General features: G+C 37.5%; 1 protein-coding gene across 1 annotated transcript; it reads right to left on the reverse strand.

Annotated features, from left to right (window-relative positions):
- Positions 1-86: 86 nt before the first annotated feature.
- LOC145486765 (3-hydroxyisobutyryl-CoA hydrolase, mitochondrial-like) lies at positions 87-22,056 on the reverse strand. The gene is made up of 17 exons (XM_081465475.1): positions 20,516-22,056; positions 16,391-16,439; positions 15,913-15,939; positions 15,693-15,809; positions 15,277-15,361; positions 14,667-14,747; positions 13,164-13,216; positions 11,796-11,874; positions 10,958-11,035; positions 8,274-8,341; positions 7,348-7,434; positions 6,690-6,745; positions 5,885-5,966; positions 5,389-5,403; positions 4,418-4,522; positions 3,781-3,814; positions 87-565 (listed from the first exon to the last, which is right to left on the reverse strand). The coding sequence occupies exons 1-17, from the start codon at positions 20,539-20,541 to the stop codon at positions 450-452; spliced, it is 1,158 nt and encodes a 385-aa protein (XP_081321601.1). The 5' UTR covers positions 20,542-22,056; the 3' UTR covers positions 87-449.
- Positions 22,057-22,135: the final 79 nt, after the last annotated feature.

Genomic DNA, 22,135 nt, shown 5'->3' on the forward strand with positions numbered 1-22,135 from the left:
ATCAATTCACTCGGTCTTTCAGGCTCAATTCGTAAGAAGTTAACAAAATGTTGCATCTTTTGACACATTTAAAATTTTCACACAAAGTAAACGGATATTGAAAGGGATTTGGACCCATTAGTTCTCCGACCTCATTTTATTCTTTCTTCACTTTAAAACCGTTCCCTTTAAAAAGTGAAAAAGAGATTGGCAAACATAGGTTTTTATCTGATTTATTTCATGTGCTAAAAACTGCCACCCTGTACCCTAATAACCCATCCATATAAAACACTTGATAGTTTTGATCTTCTTTTGAATTTTGTTACTTCTCAATAACGACTCTGTCAACAAGAAAGTTCTTACTGTGGATTTTCCTTTCTTTGTCTTATTATTGCTCATTATTGACACTTTCTTGAGATGATTCCAACATTGATTGTCCATCACTGTTAATTTAAGGAAATTAAGTAAAGTTAAAGAACAAGTTCTCGGTCTCCTAGAGTTTCAAAATAGCTATCCACTTTTCCTTTTGACACTGCATCTAGAGTACTTGGCTGCCACTTGGGACTGTTATCTTTGTCCACTAAAACTGAAACAAAATGACAAGATTCAACAAGACATGAGATGAAAGGAAATAAAAACTCTCAAACACACATTACATGTTCCCAGCTGCAGGATTAGTTGTTAACCACACATACTTGTACCTAGCATAGCAATCAACCTGTCATGTTATTTTCTTACTATCTTGTCAATTAGTAGACACTTGATGTGTTCCACTGGAGATCCACAAATCCTGTTAAGTCTCCCATTGTTGTCTTTTCACTGATAGAATAATTTCATGCATGGTGCTCTTGAGAGGGGAAATCATTCATTTATTACATAAATTATAGGTTTTGGAATGCTGTCCTTTTGAGTGTCTACTTGAAAAATCTGACTTCTACTCTGTGTTTCTATAAGTGATAGTCAAATTGGCTGCCCCTCATAAACTATTCTCTCATAGAAAGCTTGGCCTTGTAGTCAAATTTTTATTAAGATTAGGCAAATGAAATACCAGGTGAGCTTTTGCACAAAAACATGATACCTTCACAATTGAAAATAACTTGTTATCTTCACACTGGAAAAGCTCACTGTTGCTATGGTTACAAAATAAATTACACTTTCTGCAGTGAAAGTGAAATGGCTTGGTACTTTATTGTGTTTATTTAAGAAATAGAAAACATGTTCTGTGTTTCTATCAAGTTTTAGTATAAATCCACCAGCATTCTATCATGAATGCCACTCTCTGATTGGCTATGCTACTCACTATCTATTCTGTGATAGATAGTGGCATAGCAGTGTTCTCATATTAACAAAATGACGGCTGCTTCTTGGTGTTTTTGAAGTGTCTATGAAGAGGATTTAGATAAAGTTTTGGACGTCTAGTAGATTTACACTAAAATAATAAGATTATTTGCTCTCGATTTCTATGGTTGATAGTTGACTTGGGCTGCGCCCTCATCAACTATCACAAGTTAGAAATCTCGAGTTCATAATCTTATTGTGTAATAGAAACACAAGTGGAAGTTTGGGAGAATGAGAAATGAGGGTCCACAATAGGGTTCTCAGATCCCGCTTTCCCGCTAATTTTTTCCTGTTAATCCCGCCATCCCGCCCTTTTTTACTTGGGAATCCCGATCCCGCCCACTTTTCCATAACGTTTTTCTGTTAATCATTAATTTGTTAAATAATTAACGCAGAAACTTTACAAAAATAAACATTACAGAAAAGATCATGAAAGGCCTATCTGTATGCAATGGGTAGCAGATAAGTAACCAGAAATGATTGTTACGTTTCCTTCTTTAAACGTTTCACTGTTTTGTTTTGTTCTTTTTCGACGTATTAGTGAAAGAGAGAGATTGTTCATCCCATACTCCTAGTCCTGGTTTTTTAGAAGACAATCAGCTGAATATTTGAAGATGTGTGTTAGTTCGTGCGTCTGACATTCGATCGGGCGCTAGCTCAATGGGCCCTAATCCTGTTCTTATGTATCATGTTTTTTAGTTAGACAGGAAGATTTGGTCCGTATCATCTCCATCCATTGAGTTGTACAAACATGCACAATCAAATTGTTGGAAAAAAAAAGAAAAAATGTTGAGTATCTTAGCAGAACATTAGCCTGCTATTGAACCGAACAGCAGGGCCGAATGTAGACACTCTCCCTAGCAGGAAGTTCGTTTCCCTGTCATATTCCGAAAAGAAATCGTGCAGAGAATTTCATCTTGTAAAATAAATTATTGTATAAACAGTCGCCACAAAAAAACTCCCACTCCCGCCTGATGGTCTGTCCCTAAGCCCATGTCGGGAGGAAGAGAGACCCTGGGAATGAGGCTGGTTTTGACATAGAAAGTCTCATGTGCCGTCCACGTGTGAAGAATTTGAAACCGGAAATATATATAATATTTTCATATTAATTCTTCTTTTCGCTCTTTGAGGAAAGCATACCTGTTGACACTAACTTTACGTGCGATTCAAACGAGGTATTTTAAATAATATGCATCTATTTACACATAAACTTTTATTATTAACCACTTCTGTTAACGAGACCATTTCAGAACGATCATAACAGTCACAGCATAAAGCAGAGGGCATGAAGGTCATGCCTGATCAGACCAGACACACCGGGAATACATCACAATAAAAGGGCCTACAAGGTCTAAAAAGTTGAATGCAGCCAACGTTTAAAAAATAAACACACCTAACAGTTTCTTTTAAAGCTTTGAGCGTCCTCACTTTCCGTGAAACCTGTGCTCGGAACTTTTCTTTCCGAAGGAAGGCATTCCCGCTTGCACCCTTTTCATAATAAATGGCGACCCAAAATATAATGTCGCATACTTCATTTCTGGTTCGTTCGGTAAATTACTGTCACCGCTATCCGGAGTGGCCATACTGGCCACAACAAACCACTTAGCGCTCGTAAAAAGGTCGAAAGACGTCAAAGACTAGAAAAACTAGAAAAGATCAGGACTGAGAACACTGAGGTCAAGAATACGGAGGCAAATGTCGGAAATGGACAAATGTCATTTATGTCAGAGGCCAACACAAAAGATCACAATAGGACTCAAAGACCTCATACTGTCTGATACGTAGGGTAAGCGATAATATTTAATGGGCACAGAGCTGTTGCTATTCTTTACTTGAAACCTGACACAGCTATACGCACAAAAGGTTTATTTCCGCCAGCTTGCAGTTTTTCCGCTGGTCAACTTATGATGAAGTCACGTTGGAATTGAAATCCCATATCCCGCTCTGTTTCCCTCAACAATCTCGCATCCCAACCCTATAAAAACACGAAATCCCGCTCACACACGCAACTGAAATTCCCGCTTCCTGCCCCTATTTTCAGCTTAAATCCCGAATATCACTGTGAAAAAAAGCCAAATCCCGCATCCTGCCAAACATATTGGGAACCCTCAGAAATGCTGTGGGAACATGAGGTGATAGGTGAGTGTTTCCACAGCTTTTTCGAGTTCTCCCAAACTTGTTCTCTATTTCTTTTAGAAAATTCTGCAACAAAAAAAGACTTGTCTACTTTGATCATCAACATGTAAATTCTCTATGTTCACACCATCTTTACATGATAGAGATACAGAATTTATCTTCTCATGCTGAAAAATATTTCACTTGTTTGCTGCACTCATTCGTGGAACTTTTCAACAGTCGAGAAATTTTGTTTCTCTGCGCAGCCATGTAATATACTCTCACTATTTACTTATTTTTTAATATGTAAGCTTTAAATTAATGGCAAGATTGTTGAACAGTTCTTACCAGCTCTTATCCCTTCATAAAAATCATTATCCGCCTGCAAACAAACAGAAGTTGATTGTTTTCTAAAATATACTCGTGCAACTTCTCCAAACATGCAATATCACTTTTTAAAGAGTTTTTAAAAAAACTTGCACATTTCTGCAAACAATCTCTAGAGGAATACTCAGATACACAGACTTTTCCTCAGAGGTGGAGAAGACAAACTGACCAACTAGTTTCATTTTGCAGACTTGAGACCATCCATTGATGAATAATTCTTTATTAACCTTCCATTCAGTTTGGAAAACATCAGTCACCATTTTTAGAGCATGCATGCATGTAGCATGCATTTTTAGATGACTCCACTAAATGAACTATCAGCTCAGTAAGTAATCTGCCATATCACTTAAGTCACAAAAGGAACAGTTATTTTTCACCAAAATTTTCAATTTCAAACTGGAAATAGGTAGCTTTCCATTGCCAATTAATAATTTTATTGTCATTTCCGAGACTACTGGTTATTGACTTTGACATAATCAAGACAATTCCCTTACATGATAATTTTGTTTATTCTTATCAGCTGACTTCTTAACAATACACTGACAAAGTATCGTAAGAATTTAATACTGATAATCCTTACGAATTGAAGTATGCTTACCATACACCTCTGGGTTAATCTGTATTCCATCTTTAAACACTCTCCTAGGCTCAAGTTTGCTCCTTCTTGCAGCTGCCTTAATGTTATCTTCAAAGATATTGGAGACTAGAAAATAAAAAGAAAATCTTATGGTTGATGTACTCATCAATCACTCGTGATCCAGCAAACACATTTTTCATGTCAACTAAGTAATGAGACAACAAGAAACATTCAAAGTAAGAGTTAAAATTCATTCTTGAACTAATTTATTATAATTATCTACCAGTATCGGTGTCAATTTTGTTTTCTGGGGAAGTTTTCTATTCAATGCTGAAAGAAATCGACTCCTCTCGTGTTGCTTTACCACACTCTGTGATTGGTATGAAAAACTCTTGCCTTTGATCCAATCAAATGAAAAACCAGACAACCAATCATGACTTGGTGTATTTTCTTCAAGTTCTCATTGTTTTTTCTGTGTTATTTATGTTTGTTGCATAATGCCCATTGTTAAGACACTCAATTGAAAATTCTTCTTAGTACCCCTTATTTATGTTCCAGTGCTAACACAAAAACACTTACATCTGGGTTTTAAAAGCAGCCAGCTTCCAGCAAAAATCAGTGTTTACTCCATGATTTTTACATAACAATCTCTGAGCACATGGTTCATCTCTCACAAAGTCCCAGCATATATTGCAGTACACAAACTTGCGGTCACACACTCAATGTAACATGTCACACACTCTACACTTAACCTGCTAGGTTATGTCTTATTCTTTAGAAAAGAGATGGAAAAATCAGCCATATCCAGCAATAATGCTGTCTACATGAACTTCAACACTGTGTGACATCCTTCCTTACAGTCATAATTTTATTTTCTTTATTGCTCAGGGGAATGGGAGACAGGAATGTAGAATTTAGGACTGCAAATTAATTAATACAAAATTGAAATGACTTAAATTATGTATGAAGTCATCACATCAATTTGGACTTACCATTTTATTTAAGACCTGAGAACAGAAGAAAAAATATATATTAACTAGAAAACAAAATTCTTGGTTTAAAACAGGTATATCTATAAAATGATCATTTTCTAAAATGCTATTTCTATTCATTATAATTAGAAGTATTGGAAGTTTTGTCTTTTCTTATAATAAATAATAAATTGTAAAAATTGGTTAAAGATTACTTTAAAACTAATGTTTTTTCTTAAAAGAGGAGCATTTTGTCACTTTAAATGTATTGAAATAAATTATTTTGAGACTTTTCATGTAGAAAGAAAACCATGCACAATGGCAACTATCAGCTGAGCACTTCACATGCCTTTTGGTGTCTTATAGGAAACATTTAGCAATGAGACTACTGACATAATTTATGAGCAGCAGTTGTCTCAAGACAACAAACATTCCTGTATGAAAATTCTAATAAATGAAAGTTGTTCCAAGCCTGAGGCTAATTACTGTCCCACCCTAAGAAAATGGAAACATTTACCTCGATTTGTTTCAATGCCCAGTCTGATCCATCTTCCTTCAATGCCTGTAAAATCTCTTCTAAAGTTGGTTTATCAAAGCAGCTATTTGGCAAATTACACATTTAATCAATAAAATATTAGAGGCATCACTAGAGGGTGTAGAGGTTGTAAAAACAACCTCTACATTTGACCATTATAATTTTATTTTAACTCCTAAAGGATGCCAGGATGACATTCAAATAAATGTCTACGTCAAACCAGTAGTCGATACAACCAGAGCTCATCCTAGTTTCTGTAGCATGAAGTGACTAGGAGTATTCCTACTCCCCCCTGGATGGGATGCTAGTTCATTGCAGGGTCACCCCCAGCATTAAATTCACCGGTACCCATTTCTACAGCTGGGTGGAGAGACGCACCGTGAGAGTATTGTCTGGCTGAAGAAAACAATGTAATGATCCCAACCAGGGCTCAGACCCAGACTGCTTGACCCAAAGTCAAGCACACTAACCATTAGGCCAGCCCACCTCTGTGACATCCAAATGCCTCTCATTTATTGCCTGTATTTCTCCTTAAATGTGTAACTATCTAAAGTTCCATTGTAATGTTATGAAATTCTTGAATGAAATGCCATTCAGACTCAACATGAAAACTTTTTCAGCCTTACTCTCTCCATAATTCCTTAGCTAAGGAAGTTATGTTATCATGACTTCATTTAACGACATAGGGATCCTCACAGATCAATAAATCTGATATGTATCTCTTCTTAATCAGCTTCTGTAATGACCCTCAAATAACTATTAAGTGTTAAATGTAATATTTACCTACCTATCTATTTTGTGTGTAAATTTTTCTAGTACAAATTGTTTTTGTCCCTCAGAACACTGTAAAGAGATGAATATTTGTTATCTTAGGTCTTTGTTACCTATACTTCTTTAAGGAATTTCTATGGTTCACAATTAGAGGATTAAAATCTCTACTAGCCAAAGGTAGTCTGGCCTATTCAAATTATAATAAACAAACTTACTAGCCCATGCATGTTTTCTGAGAGCATATGATCAACAAAACCCACTATGGACTAGTCTTGTGCTTAAATTAGCCCAGATACATTGTTGCTTGAACTCAAGATGCAAGAAAAGGGAAGTCCAATAAATGATGGTACACTTTCCTCAATTTTCTGATAATTTTTCAAGAGAAAGTACTGGTGAGGATACTATGTTTGGCAAAACACAATGTGGGATTGGAACTGGGAAAAGTTCGAAAAGTCTTTGGAAATCTTTGGGACATTCTCGTAAATCTTGGGAAGTCTTCAGCTATGGTCAAGTCATCTTCCGAAATCCTCATACTCCCAGAACAAAAATCTAATGCCCGCATGTTGGAAAAAGTTGGCAGGTTTATAATAATATTATCAGGTAGTGTTTGATCTTTCACCTTTCTCTTTGACCTTTTTTTTGGTTCTTACAATTCCAAAAAAATATCCTAATACCTTTTTATCATAATCATCTAACACGTTTTGTACATCATTCAGTTGTGGATCACTAAGGTTAAGTAATGATGACTCCAGGTCTGAGAGCTGCAAATCAAACAGGGAAAATGTTACCAGTTTCATCAAACAAATTAACCAATTCAGAAAGGGCACTTAAGAAAAAAAATCAATCTTGCAAGGATCTTCAAACAAAAAATAAAACAGCAATTTTAAAGAACATAAAATTTTAAAAAGAAATGAAATATTTAAAGTTGCATTATTTTATGGCAGACATTGCCTGAAATAAACAGCCACTTGAAATTTGAATAGATATATACATTTATATGATTGAAAGAACTCAATTTGACAACTTTCCAGTAACTGTATTATTTTAATTTGTGCCTGTGTCCAATTTGAGAAAATCCTTCTCAAGGTCAGGAACTGAGTTGTTTTCTTTTGAACTTGTCAAACATAATGTTTGTAAAGCTGTGTGGCACAAGTGGTGAACAGTTCATCACACTGCCATACTCTTAGATGCTCAATACAAATAGCTGGTTTTCAACTATCAAAATTATTGACAAAAATTAGCGAGAAAAATGCAAAAAATATCCCATGTAGGTCATAAGATAATTAAAGATGCTAGCATCCAACGCCATTGATGCAAACATTATCTGAATGAAAACAATCGAAGCCTTTGACAGCCGAGTGACCTTTTCAGCAATTCAATTACATGGCCTGGCTCAGCTCAGTTATCTTTTTTATCACTTTAGTTGCAATGATCGTATGAGTTTGCTCTTGATCTGTTGCTGCAATAGCATCAGCAAGGAGTTTCAGCTTCACGCATTAATCATTGTTCCAGTCACAGGGATCTTCATTATATCAACAGTAGTTATATTGCTGAATTTACATTTCCCATTTAATTTTGACAATAATTCATTGATAAACACCTTTTCACTGGTGACAAAATGAGTGGCCACTCCAGCATGTTTAACATCATAACCTTTTAACCTTTCACCTAAAAGTACATGAATCACATTATATCAGAACAAACTTGTTAACACGAAGGAGATTTCTGGGTGCAAAGAAAATTTGTATTCCAGGTTTCCCTTTGGGCATACTGTAACTGGGATTTTTGGATCTGTCAGTCATGATTGATTATGATGACTAAAATTAAAATTAAAGTAAAACAAAATAGGATCTCTTACACTACTTTGGTAATTAAATTTTCTCAGATTTTGCCCCCAAAAAAACTCCACTTGCCTAAGATAGAACCCACTTGCCTAACTGTAAAATCCACTTATTTAGCCCTGGACCATCAGAAATGACCTTGTTTGTATGCTGAGGTCAGGTATTTTTGGTTAATAAATCAAATACCAAACCTCAGTAAACAAACAAAGTCACTGGTTATGTGAAGCATCGTCCTGCTAACAAGCCATTATTGCTATCATTATATACTCTGATAAAAATAAAAATAAAAATAAAATAAAAAAATAGCAGCCTTGTTCATGATGTCCAGTTCTTTTAGTAACAAACAGATACTTGTAAGTGAGACTCTAATGTTTATCTAATTTAATTACAATTGTGGATTCAACAGCTTGTGGTAGTTTTTGCAGGTTTCTAATTTTGTAGATTGGTGGTTTTTGTGTGTGGAAAGTTTCTTAACAGCGATAATGAAAACCAAAGTAAAAGTGGTGAAAATTAGAACCTACAAAAAGGTGTACAGTAACTCATATGGTACACCACCTATTAAGGTAGGTTTTTTAAAAATCAGAAGCATGCTAAAAAAGGTGACACAGACTGAAAAATCATCACAATCACTACGAAACAGCTTGCTGAAAAGCTGGCACCTGAATTTCCAAACTGAAAATTACTATTTTGTGATACTATTTTGTTTTGACAGAAAGAGGGACCTGGGTCCTTACAAAAGGTCTTCCACTCATTCACTATGAAACTAATTCTACAATATAAACATTTACTTGTATTTACAGTATACTGTGAACTAATCTTCCATAAAGTTCAGGGTAGGGGCAGGGGACGGGGGGGGGGGGGGATGTAATGCTTCCCTGGCCCCCTGGCACGCATTTCTAGATGTAAAAACTAGTAAGTTTGTGGGGTCCCATATTGTCATGACTTTGCAACAGATTCTTGTGAAACTTTGCATATATTTGCTTAATTTAGCTGATTTACTGATCTGTCGAGATAGTTTTATGTTTATATGAAAAATACAAAGAATTGTTGATATGATTTGCATGACACTGGTAAAGAGGTCCATATTGAATTACTGGCATTACAGGTTTCCTGGTTATTAACCGTGCAGCCATGGGCTGAGCACAGTTCATGTTCTACCCGTGGTTTTTTTTTTTTCTGTCGGTGACCAGACACAGACCTCCACTTGGCCAACTTTGAATTATGCAATCTGTAATGTTTACTCGCCAAACCTTGTTTCTTCAGGGTCAACGAAAATCTCAGATTACAAAGTCATGCCGAACTCACGCTTTGCAATAAAATCTCTTCAAAACCCTGACTTCGAAGCGGTACCAGTATATCACTTAAGCGTTACTAGCTACTGCATATCAGCAGTAGTAAAATCTATTCCTTAACAATCCAGCTTCATCATATTAAAATTTCAACGAAATCGAACAAAACCAGAACTAAATATAATTAGATTATTTTTGTCACCTTGCTTCATTGCTTAAGTCAACAAAGGAAGCGACAGTCGCCCATAGCCACCGAAACACACGAACATAACACAAACCGACGTTTTGGTAAAAAAATCCAGCATTATTGCCTGAGAGCTGAAAATTGAAGAGGAACATCTTTTTCGAACTTTTCTCAGGTTAACTAGACGAAAAAATGACCTCGGCGGGCCCCAAAAGAGAACGAAACAAAAAACAGAACGAGACAGTGAGAAGAGCCAATAATTTATTCAATTTGTTCCCCACATGGCCTTTGTTACGTTCAAGTTAAAAAAAGCTTACTTCTGGATAATTTCAGCCTTACAAGCCAGGAACTGGTCCCAAATTACTTTCGGTATCCTTACAAATGTCCTGACTCCCATCTCCTAAAGATCTGGCTGCAATTTTTGAACAAATGAACATTTCGCCGATAGCAATCACCATTATGGTGGCTTGCATACTAATTCGCTAACTTTACAAAACCCTCCCAAGGGAAGGATATGACGAAAAGAGCTGAAAAATGATGGCCGGAACTAGGGTAATTTTCTCAGCTTCTGGTGTGCCAAGTTTGCTGGAAATAGGTTCAAAACCGATTTTTTTTTTCGTTTTTTTTTCTTCAGGTCACTCATGATCCCATATTATGACATGTGCCGGAAGTAATTACGTCATCGGAGATTTCACAACGGCTACGACTGATGGTGCAATAATACAGGTTGTGTTGATCAAGTGATGTGGTGTCTGCAGTAATCAATGAATCATCAAGGACTGCTTTGGAATGTGCATTGCATTGCGACTGTAGTGCTACCAAAACAGTTAACTTTTAAAAGTGTGGTTGTAAGATCTTAAAGATCTTCTTGTTGTTTCTAAGTAAGAAAAGTGGTATTAATCACTGGTAAAATATTTTTTTAGCTCAAATCATTTACCATGGAACAAGGAATAAAAAATATAGTTCTCACCTGATAAAGCAAGATAAAGACCTAACTTTCCTCTCATTCTGGGTAGCACATACCCTCCACCAACATCAGGAAAGAGACCTTTTAAAGTTGGAAAAGGGTAGAGTTGTTATTCAGAACAGAATACATGGGAAAACTAGCCTTCCAATATTGACACTTATCTAACAACTTCTTTAAATCCGAAGGACTTATTTTAAAATCCATAATTATTTTAGTAACGGGAGCGGGAATGAATTTGGCATCTGCCATTGTTTGACGTTTCCCTAGTTCTGTGATTGGGTAAAAAACTTGAGCTGCAATGGCCTCCTCTTTTCCTTCACTACCAAATATGTCAAGCAAGGATGATGCAATCTTTGTCAGCCAACTGATATGTATTCAATCTGGCCATATTATCACGGGTGGGGGGCGGGGGTGGGGGGGGGGGGGGGAGAGATTTAAAGAGATCATGTACATGTAGTTAGAAAGTAACTACCCGAGTGTCAGTGACCACTCTCTCAGGTCAAATGTACTGGTAATAATGAGGTGCAGGTAAGGTTGGTTTTTACAAACAGTATTCAAGATCAAAGTCATTTCAGAACACTGCTGAACACTGCACCTGATTCAACCAAGGCACCAGCCAACATGTTAGTGGTGTGTCAGCCAATGCATTGGTAGTTATGTCAGAAGTAACTTGCTGGCAAGTTGGCAGACACATCTGTTATCTAGATCACATTCATAACCTTTACCAAGAGTTGAACCATAGACCTTTCCAACAGAAAGCCATAACCCAACTTTCTATACAACACACAGTCCTGTTATGCTAGTATCATTAGAGGTCTTTTGACTTACGGTTGTATCATACCTATTGCCGTTTCTGGCATAGCAAATACTGTACGCTCTGTGGCAACTCGGAATCGACCATGGACAGATAAACCAACACCCTGAAAATAGACATGCAGTCAACTCTAAAAAAATTGAGTTGTCCTTGGCTAATTTTCACATTTTCAGTTCTTGGTCTGGATTGAAACCAGAAGTATCTACTATACTTGAGAGTTACATGTACAGGACAGTACTTGTCAATAATTATTATGGCAAGTCCTCACAGAATACTTTGACTGCTTAAGTAAATAGTGCTGTGAAAAATGGTGTAGTGTGCTGGCAATGATTGAATCTTAAGCACTTGATATTGATGTTATGTAACACTATATAATTCATTAGTATAATTTCAGAGTTGAACAAAGAGTTTCCAGCAATCTGATTGGTTGAGCGATTCCTTATATGACGTTATATTCACAGCACTAGGCAGTAAATATAATATTTTTTAGGCCTGGTTACTAAGCCTGCTACCTTTGCCATCTCAGTAATTAAACATGGCAGATAGTTGTGAATGAAATTTTCATTTATTCAGAAGACATCACTCCAAGTCTGGGATATTTGAAAGGATGAAGAATTTTCAAAAGGACTGCTGTTGCCCTTGGACCAAAAATCTTTTCAAGGACTCATGTTCAAGGCATTTAAGAATCGTAAATGCAGTGGTTATGTTGATCGCCAGCAGGCAGGTCAGATTGATTGACCAAAATTTATTTTTCTTCAAACTAAAGCTACTCATTTTTAGACAATGATGACAACCGTGAATGAAGTCAATTAACAATGATAAAATAAAGGTACTGGATGAATTTATTTTTCATAGTGTTCCACTCGTTTTTTTTTTTTTTTTTTTCACTGCTGAACTTGATGAGTAAATTGATACACAATTGATGTACATGTAAGCTTAGTATTAAAACTACGGCTTCATATGCAAACAAAGAATTATGTTAGGTGTTTTTATGTTTTAGTCCGTTATTTTGTAGTCCTTGATATTCATCTCTGAAAATGATACTAAAACAATTATTCGCTTCAGGCTCCGTGAGCATTGGTAAATATTCACCTCAACTTTGTCTTGGTGAACATTCACCAATGTTCACTTCGCCTTCAGCAAATAATTGTTAAATACATATCAGGAAAAAAGGCATCAATAAATAAATCCATAAATCCTGAAAAAAATGAAGTCCCTGTTAAATTCTGATATTCTTTTGCTCTGTCATCCAACACTAAAAGACTTCGGGAAGAATCTACCAGGGAAATATAGATATTTATTTAATAGTGACAAGAGCAACAGTTTTTGATAACTTTTAGCTTTACAAAATTGTTTAGAAAAATTGTGACAACTGAAATATTCACGTTTACTTACTCCTCCCATTGTTATTCCATTAATAAAAGCAACATAAGGAGTTTGTAATGTTCCTGGAAATCAATATACGCAACAAAATTACACAGCAGCCTTTTACAATAACTGCAGAAATTCCTGTGAGCTCATTGGCTAATTTTCATTGCCAATAGGTGTACAGACGCACAAATTTATAATTTATGTGATGTTGACGCAACAACCGAGAGTGGACAATTTGATAATTTATTATAATTGTAAAAAAAACAAATCCACGTCAGTTTTTCGTACATCTGTCCTGTTGTTGACAATGAATTTTGTCATAACTTTGTCAAAGTAGTCTGCGGATCCACTCAGCTATCACCTCATCAATCCACAGCTAGTTTGACAATGTTATGACAAAATTCATGATCAATAACAGGAAAGACGTACGAAAAACTGACGTCAATTTGTTAAATAGACACAAACAGAAAATAAGATCATGATGAATTCATTAGAAGGAAGTGATGTATACTTTATTAATAACACTCTGATTCATCATCTGCTAGCTAGTATAGAATTGGCTCCTTACATTTTTACAATTCCAAGCACGCTGATGGTAAAAGCTAATAGTAATCTGCAGCTCAAAGGAAATGTCACTGAGGGTTCTCTGATATTTTGTGATGTCAGCATGATCACAAAAAGCAAAACTAACAGCTCATTTTCTTTTGCCACTTTCAGTAAATTTCTAAGAAATTTGGGAAACTCAGATTATGTCAGTCACTACTTTAACTAACACGGTTTTAGTTTTTCTGGAAAGTCATCTGATCATGCATAAAATGAAGAAACTGTCAGATGAGTGCTCAAAGCAACATAAACAATGGAAAACTCATTTGCAAGCTTGGGAAATTCAATTCAAGACTAAAAGCTATCATTTTAACTGAGATGATTGTGAAACACAATTTCATTATACTTGCTTACTGCATGTAGCAGGGCAGGTTAAAATGAACGGAGAGTAAAAACAAAAGAAAAAGCAATAATATTATCAAGAGATAACACTTTAGTACATGCAACACTATGGAGCCAACATATGGTGACAAGAAATCTTGTCTTCCTGGTTGAAATTCTACATAGCGCATCCTAAAGGATTTTGTGGCATCTAACAGGGTCTTATAGGGTGGGATCTCATGCAATATATAAAGCCCTATCAGAATGTACAGGATCCTGTGGTTGTCATCACGAATCATTCTGTGTAAGATTGCTTACAAGATACCGCAAGGATCTATCTATAAGGATCTATAGCATCTTACATAGCATATTGTATATAGCATTTCCTTCCAGGAAGGCTTTTATTCCTACTACAGAAAAAAATTGTACAATTCCTGAATAGCTTTCATTCTTTTGACCAGAATCTACCAAGTGCTGAGAAATTACACATGTAACTGAATTAAGTATGTTACCTGTAAGTATTACAATTGTTGCTTTCTAGAAGACAGGACCATTGCTGCATATATATATACAATCTTCACTATTAAACAAAATGTAACTTACCTATGGCATAATTTAACGTGTATTCCTCTTTGAAGAATATTTTGGTAAGCTCATCACCCTTTTTTCCAGCATCTGCAACTGCTGTAAATTTTGATGCAATAAAATTTGTTCAGATTTTGACTTCAACCGCCTGAGAAGGGACCTCCTATACCTTTTAGCGGTGGAAGAATGCAGAACTTTTTGGTACTGCTTAGGGTGTTCAGCCTTAAATGGTCCACAGCAGGAGCTTTTGCGGTACCCTTTAGTATGACAGGAGATACCTGAAAATCAACTTTATAACTAGAAGTTTTTTGAAGTAATCATCTTTATCACTATTTTTAAAAATAATGAAGGGGTCAGTTAATGTGTTGTTTTAGAATTGGTACCTCTTAGGAATAAAGAGAATTTCAAGCCACGCCCACAAAACAGGATCATGGTACCTCTTAGGGATTCTTTTCAAACTTTCTGATGAGCAACCCTCTCCTTTTTATATGGGAGTCCCAACCTCCCCTCCCCTCCCCTCCCACCACCACCACCAAGGCTTGAACCATGTCTGTTCCAGTTCTATGAATCAGATAAAGTACACAAGATAGACAGGTTTCAGCTGTTCAATAAATCAATTCCAGCTTACCTCGCACATCACCGCCTGCACAAAAAGCACGGTCCCCAGCTCCCTTGATCACAACTAAACCCACCGCTGGATCCACGTCCCATTTCTGTAAAATAAATCAATTCTCTAGTTAGCAAAAAAGAAATTAGATTACACTACAGAAGGAAGTGACTTGCTTTTTATGGACAGTGCATGTTGATATCTGGCCCAATACCCCAAGGGGGTTATGACTAAAAGTGAAGTCAGGTGAAGCATGTTTATACTGAAGTCAAGGAAAAGGAGAAAGTCATTATGTTCTACCAGCATAAGTTTCAAAGGTGTCATTAACATTTTCAGCAAGAGGACAACTGCTTGAGGCCAAATCGTCCTCACAGCCGGTCAATTTACCCCGTACCCAGCCGTTAATGAAAACCTCAAATGTTACAATTTTTTCTTACCTTTAATACTGGATAGATTTGCCTGATCATATTCAGATTCAGAGCATTCAGTGCCTTTGGACGATTCAGTGTGATCATGCCGACTTTGTTTTTTATTTCAAGTAATACCTCTGCATCCTGAATATTTGAACAGATTTACATATCACATGTTATGAAGATATCACTGGATATGGCAAGTTAGAGTTTCAGGTAATTAAACTGGTTAACTGGTTATAAATACCATTTCTGCACTGGTAGATGACATCCTCTGAAATCAAGGAAGAAAAATATAAGTTACTAGTAAAACCTTATTGAGACTGATTTAGACCCACCAATGATTGCCATCAAACTTTGCACGAGTCTTCCAGCCAATACCATCATGGCTAAACTGACCAATCACTTTCAACGGACCAGACTTATAACATCATCGACAGACTAACACAATTCACTTGACTGAAGATGACTTCTGCTCAGGTTGTCAAAACATCAGTCACTAACAGTCTTACAGTTCTTTTCAGAACCACCCTCACCCAGACAATTTAGACTGATTTTGTTTAGCATAATCGATAGTCCACAAACTAGGTATGTAAACAGCAAAATCAATGCATGCTAAAATTCTCTAGGAATTCATGCATTTTTACCTTTAGCAAATGTATTTTACTTTTACAAATTTTGAGAAAAGTTAAAGAATAACTTTTACAGATTCTTCCAACACTTACTAGATGTTTGCATAAGATTCTAAGCCGTTGGCAACCAACAGAAGATGACCTTGAAAGGTGAAATGTACAAAACAAACACAGTTAATAATTATCTTTCCCCAAAATAGTTGTAGTAATTAATTATCAACAACCACTGACCCATACCAAACCCCTAGGTTCTATCCCTATCTAATAATCTGACCACTTCAACTTACAATGCAGTCCTTTGAGAAATTATCAAGGGCATGGAAATTATAGAACAAAAGTCCTGTCCATTATTACCTAGGACTAGTGGAATTTGCATGTCAGCTGCCTGATAACCAAGTAAAATAAAGATAAAGTTTCACTAGTGAGAAGTGCTGTACAACTTAGCCAAAAAACTCTCACATCAGTCCAATTGGAATCTGGAATATTGATTTTTGCTACCCCTACCACAAGAAAGACATTCCTTATGGACATATGTCACATATGGGACACCCCCGACAGGAAGATGAGTTATCTCCATAATGGAACAGTCCCATCAGAGGATATCTCCCTCCCCCTCCCTCCCCCTCCTGCTCCCCCTCATAAGAAGATGTTCGTAGATAAAATATGCTGACCCCAAGGTGTGATGACTAAACAATGAAAAGCTCACATGGTAGAAAAGTATAAAGCTTATCTGAGCTGGATGAGCTACTCACCATTTCATTAAGTTCTTTGCTTTAAAACATCACCCACAATTTAACTTTTTTTAACATATTTCTATTCCAGGTGAATTTGGGGCAGTTATGAGTCCTGATTTCATCAACATCCAAGTTTTTGTGTAAAATTTACGCTGTGGCTACATGTCCGGCAGCCGGACAGGTTTCTTAAAATACTCTGTGCCTGCCAGTGAGACTTAACTTTTTTTTTTAATAGTAAAAAAACGTAAAATGAACGATATGAAAGGTGACCGCAAGAAGAATCGAACCCGGGTCAACGGCCTGGTAAGCGATACTGATGACCACTGCACCACTGCAACCGGCTGGCAATTTCTGGAATTTTTTAAGTATTTATCAAGTTACCCTTAGTCTCCTCCGCAGCCGTTTTTTGGGATGTCATACAACGCTCCCCCCAAAGAAACGGCTGCTCACATCCAAACAACATTCCTTTCACAAAATTAGCCAACCACCGCTTCCGTTCCATTTTCAAGAACATTTTCGTGCCAAATTCGCTTTTTGAAACTTGTCCAATCAGAGAATGTTTTTTATCTTTGCATCCCGTCGTGGGAGATGTCACAAATGAAACATACAGATTTCCGGCTTTTGTTTAGGGACGCCGAAAAATACCAGCGACGCTTGAACGAGCTTTCTATGTAGCTGAAGACTCTTTCAAAGTTTAAGCTAATTAATAGAAGCTTTCAACTCAAAAAATTATTGTCGAGAAGGACGATATCTATTTCAACTTAATAAAGGAACCAGGAAATCAAGTAGCTTCGCTCGATTTGTTGACAGCGAGTTCTGAATGCCGCTCTTTCCTCCTGATTACAATATGTCGGAAGCGTTTAGCCCTTGATTGACGCTTACAATACGACATTTCCAGAAAATATATATTCTCTCATTAGCTGAACTTAGCGATGAGCACATGAAGCACTTGTACTTAGGGCTTTCATTGACGTTTTTTTCAGTCCGTCATGATCGTAGCCTGTGAACACTACCTACTTTTGGTGATGTGCAGCGTGAAACAAAAGCCAGAAATCCCTTGCGTGTTCGTACTGCAGACCTTTTCACGCGAAAGCTTACGTCATTCACACTTTGCTATTATGTGATTGGTCAGTTCAACAGAGCGCAAACAAACCACAAACACAAAAGGAAAAGAGTGTGGTTTGGATGTGAGCAGCCGTTTCTTTGGGGGAAGCATTGTGTGACAACCCAAAAAACGGCTGCAGAGGAGACTAAGTTACCCTTAGCATTATTGAAAGCTAACCGTAAACAGGCTAACCACAGAGCTATTTAGGCTAACTGGTGTGCTATTCAGGCTAACCAGAGTGCTTCTTAGGCTTACCGGAGTGCTTTTTAGAATAACCGGAGTGCTTTTTAGGCTAACCGCAGTACTTTTTAGTCTAACCGTAGTGCTTCTTAGGCTAACCAGAGTGCTATTCAAACGTTTTGACTGCCGGTCATTTTATAAGAGTCTACATTATAAATCCCGACATACCAGGTGCTGGGCTCACCAAAATTAGTATTCAGCCATATAAACAAGGATTTGACATTGTTAACTGAAATTTTCAATAAAATAATTTTGACTGCCAGACACGGGGCATTTTGAAAATCCTGTCCGGCTGCTGGACATAGAGACACGGCGTAAAATTTAATAGCCTGACTGGGACTCTCTTACAAGAATAATGGGCATATAATTCATGGTAAGCCACCATATAGTCTCCCAGCTATCCCATAATAATGCCTATAACACCCGTGTGAGTCCATTTACCCATGTAAACCCTTGAATACCCTTGCAAACCCTTGCATACCCTTGTAAACCCCTGTATACCTTTGTAAACCCTTGTATACCCTTGTAAACCCTCATATACCCTTGTAAACCCCTGCATACCCTTGTAAACCCCTGTACACCCTTGTAAACCCTTGTGATCCCTTGTAATCCCTTCTATACCTATGTAAACCCTTGCAATCCCTTGTATACCCCTCTAAGCCCTTGTAAACCCCTGTATACCCCTGTAAGCCCTTATATACCACTATAAACCCCTGTATATCCTTGTGAACCCTTGTATACCCTTGTAAACCCTTGTAATCCCTTGTATACTTTTGTAAACCCTTATATAGCTTTGTAAACCCTTGCATACCCTTGTAATCCCTTGTATACCCCTATAAACCATTGTATACCTCTGTAAACCCCTGTATACCCTTGTAAAGCCTTGTATACCCTTGTAAGCCCTTGTAATCCCTTGTATACCTTTGTAAACCCTTGTAATCCCTTGTATACCCCTGCAAACCCTTGTATACCCTTGTAATCCCATGTACACCCCTGTAATCCCTTGTATACCTTTGTAAACCCTTGTATACCCCTGTAATCCCTTGTATACTTTTGTAAACCCTTGTATACCCTTGTAAACCCTTGTAATTCCTTGTAATCCCTTGTATACCTTTGTAAATCCTTGTATACCCTTGTAATCCCTTGTATACCCCTAGAAACCCTTGTATACCTTTGTGATCTCTTGTATACCCCTGGAAACCCTTGTATACCCTTGTCTGGATTTCAAGTCAGGTGCCCTAACCACTCAGCCACGCTGCCTTAAATAAATTAGTTGGGTTTCATACAGAATGTTTTTTGCGTTTTTTAGGCAAACAGAGGGGTATACAAGGGTTTACATAGCTGTACAAGGGCATACAAGGGTTTACTGAAGAATACAAGGGCTTACAGGGGTTTTCAAGGGTATACAAGGGTTTACAGGGGTATACAAGGGTTTACAGGGATATACAAAGGTTTACAGAGGTATACAAGAGTTTACAGAGGTATACAAGGGTGTACAGGAGTTTACAATAGTTTACAAGGGTTTACAGGAGTATAGAGAGGTTTACAAGGGTATACAACAGATACAAGGGTTTACCAAGGTATACAAGGGTATACAGGGGTGTACAAGGGTTTACAAGGGTATACAGGGGTTGACAAGGGTTTACAAGGGTATTCAAGGGTATATAAGGGTATACAGGGGTTTACATGATTGTATAGGGGTATACAGGAGTTTGCAAGGGTATACAAGGGTATGCAAGGGTATACAGGGGTTTACAAGGGTGTACTGGGGTATAGAATGGTATACAGGGGTTTACAAGGGTGTACAGGGGTATATAAGGGTTTACAAGGGTATACAAGGGTATACAGAGGTTTCCAAGGGTTTGTATGGGTATAGAGGGGTTTACAAGGGTTTACAAGGGTGTACAGGGGTATACAAGGGTTTGCAGGCTTTCATTGGTTAGCATTATTGTGGGATATCTGGATGACTAATATGGCTGGGAGACTATATGGTAGCCTACCATGAATTATATACCGAACACTATATGGTAGCCTACCATGAATTATATACCGAATAATGCGAAATAATATAACGTGAGGGGTTTGGAAATCCGGGCGCCATGGAAAAATGTAAGTTATCACTAGAGTAGTTAGTATCACCTGTTTATCCAGCGTTTTGGGTACATCGGGTCTTTTTCAAACAGTTATTGCTCCTGAAATCTTAGCTCAAAAGTTGCACAAATCGTATGTCGATCGCACTATACTGTAGATCGCACCAATCTCGAGCTCAGAGGAAAGTTGAAACAATCAAACGTTTGGTTCAGCGGCAAAAGATCAGACGGGGTAATTGTACATATAAGACCCCTCGTCATATAATAGAACAACCTCGTTCCCAGGGCCCTCTCTCTTCCGCGCTCGAGAAAGTAGAGGGAGGAAGAGAGAGGACCCTGGGAACGAGGTTGATAATAGAAAATGTAGTTGAAATTGAAGAATGATCATCGCAGTATATTTTCCAATTTAAGCAACTGGAAAGAAGAAGCCTGAAAAAAATCAGGGCTTCAACGGGATTCGAACCCGTGACCTCCGCGATACCGGTGCGATGCTCTACCAACTGAGCTATGAAGCCACACATTGGGAGCGAGGCCACTTAATTGAGTTCATATCTTCCCGTGAGGAATGAAATGATGTGAAGTTTATATGAGATAATTCATATATGAACTGCGGTTGTAGATGAAATTGAAGAGAACTGACTGTGCCGAGAACTTGCTTCTTTTGATGTAAAAAATCCATAGATAGACTAAATAGTTCACGTGAAATGTAAGCAAGTTAAATGATCTGATGATAGAGTACATCTTGACATGAAGAATTAACATGTATATTAAACGACCATGTTATCACGCGTAAATCGAAAAAAAGGGGTGTGGGGAGTGTAAATCCTGTAATACCAGTGACACTAAACGGGTATATTAAAATAGACAAAAGCGGGCCACGTGGTCCTTTAAAAGAACATGTACATCGACAAGAAGGGGCTATGGAGGGAACTTGGTACGAGGAAAAGGCGGCAGAGGGCGGGGATGTGACCATCTAAATATCACTGCGTTTCCTCAACTGCGTCATTTACAAGCAACATCCAATGTACAACTCAGAAGTTAGCGTGAAGCGCTTTGGGAAAAATGAAAGCGTGCTCAGTTAACTATAAAAAGTCGAGGTTAAACACGACGTGTAAATATGCAAACAACCCAGCTCCCGTCTAGCCTCTTCCATGCGTAAGAGAAGAGATTGGTGCGAGGAGAGAATCATTACGCCTGTGAGCTGTTGCTTTCCCACGCCGCACTCCTCGATAAGGCATGTCTAAAAATGTTCTCTCTAGCAGTTTCCCACACCGCTCCCCTGCTTTAGAACCAAGTTTTAACTCACTGTGATTTCCCATTATTTGATCATCACGCATGCAGCACTCCTCCTTAAGGAGAAGATTGCGTGACAACACAATCGTTGCTGGTTCTTTATCTGGAACCCAGATCCCCAACGGTCAAGCCTCAAACAGAATGAGATCTCGTTAGTACTTTCAGAAAGGTCCTTGATTTAACTGCAAAAACATGGACATAGATAGTTGTCATTTAAACTCGCACATCAGTTTCCAAAGGCATCAAACCACAAATATTCTCCCCTTTTCGGAGCAAATGTCAAAAACAATCGCTATTCCCAAAGTTAACTGCTTGCAACTGGAAGGAACTCCCGCTGTCAACTCGACTTGGAACGTAGTCAATTATTGAATTAACA

This window comes from Orbicella franksi, chromosome 5 (genome assembly GCF_964199315.1).
Source record: "Orbicella franksi chromosome 5, jaOrbFran1.1, whole genome shotgun sequence".
Taxonomy (NCBI): domain Eukaryota; kingdom Metazoa; phylum Cnidaria; class Anthozoa; order Scleractinia; family Merulinidae; genus Orbicella; species Orbicella franksi.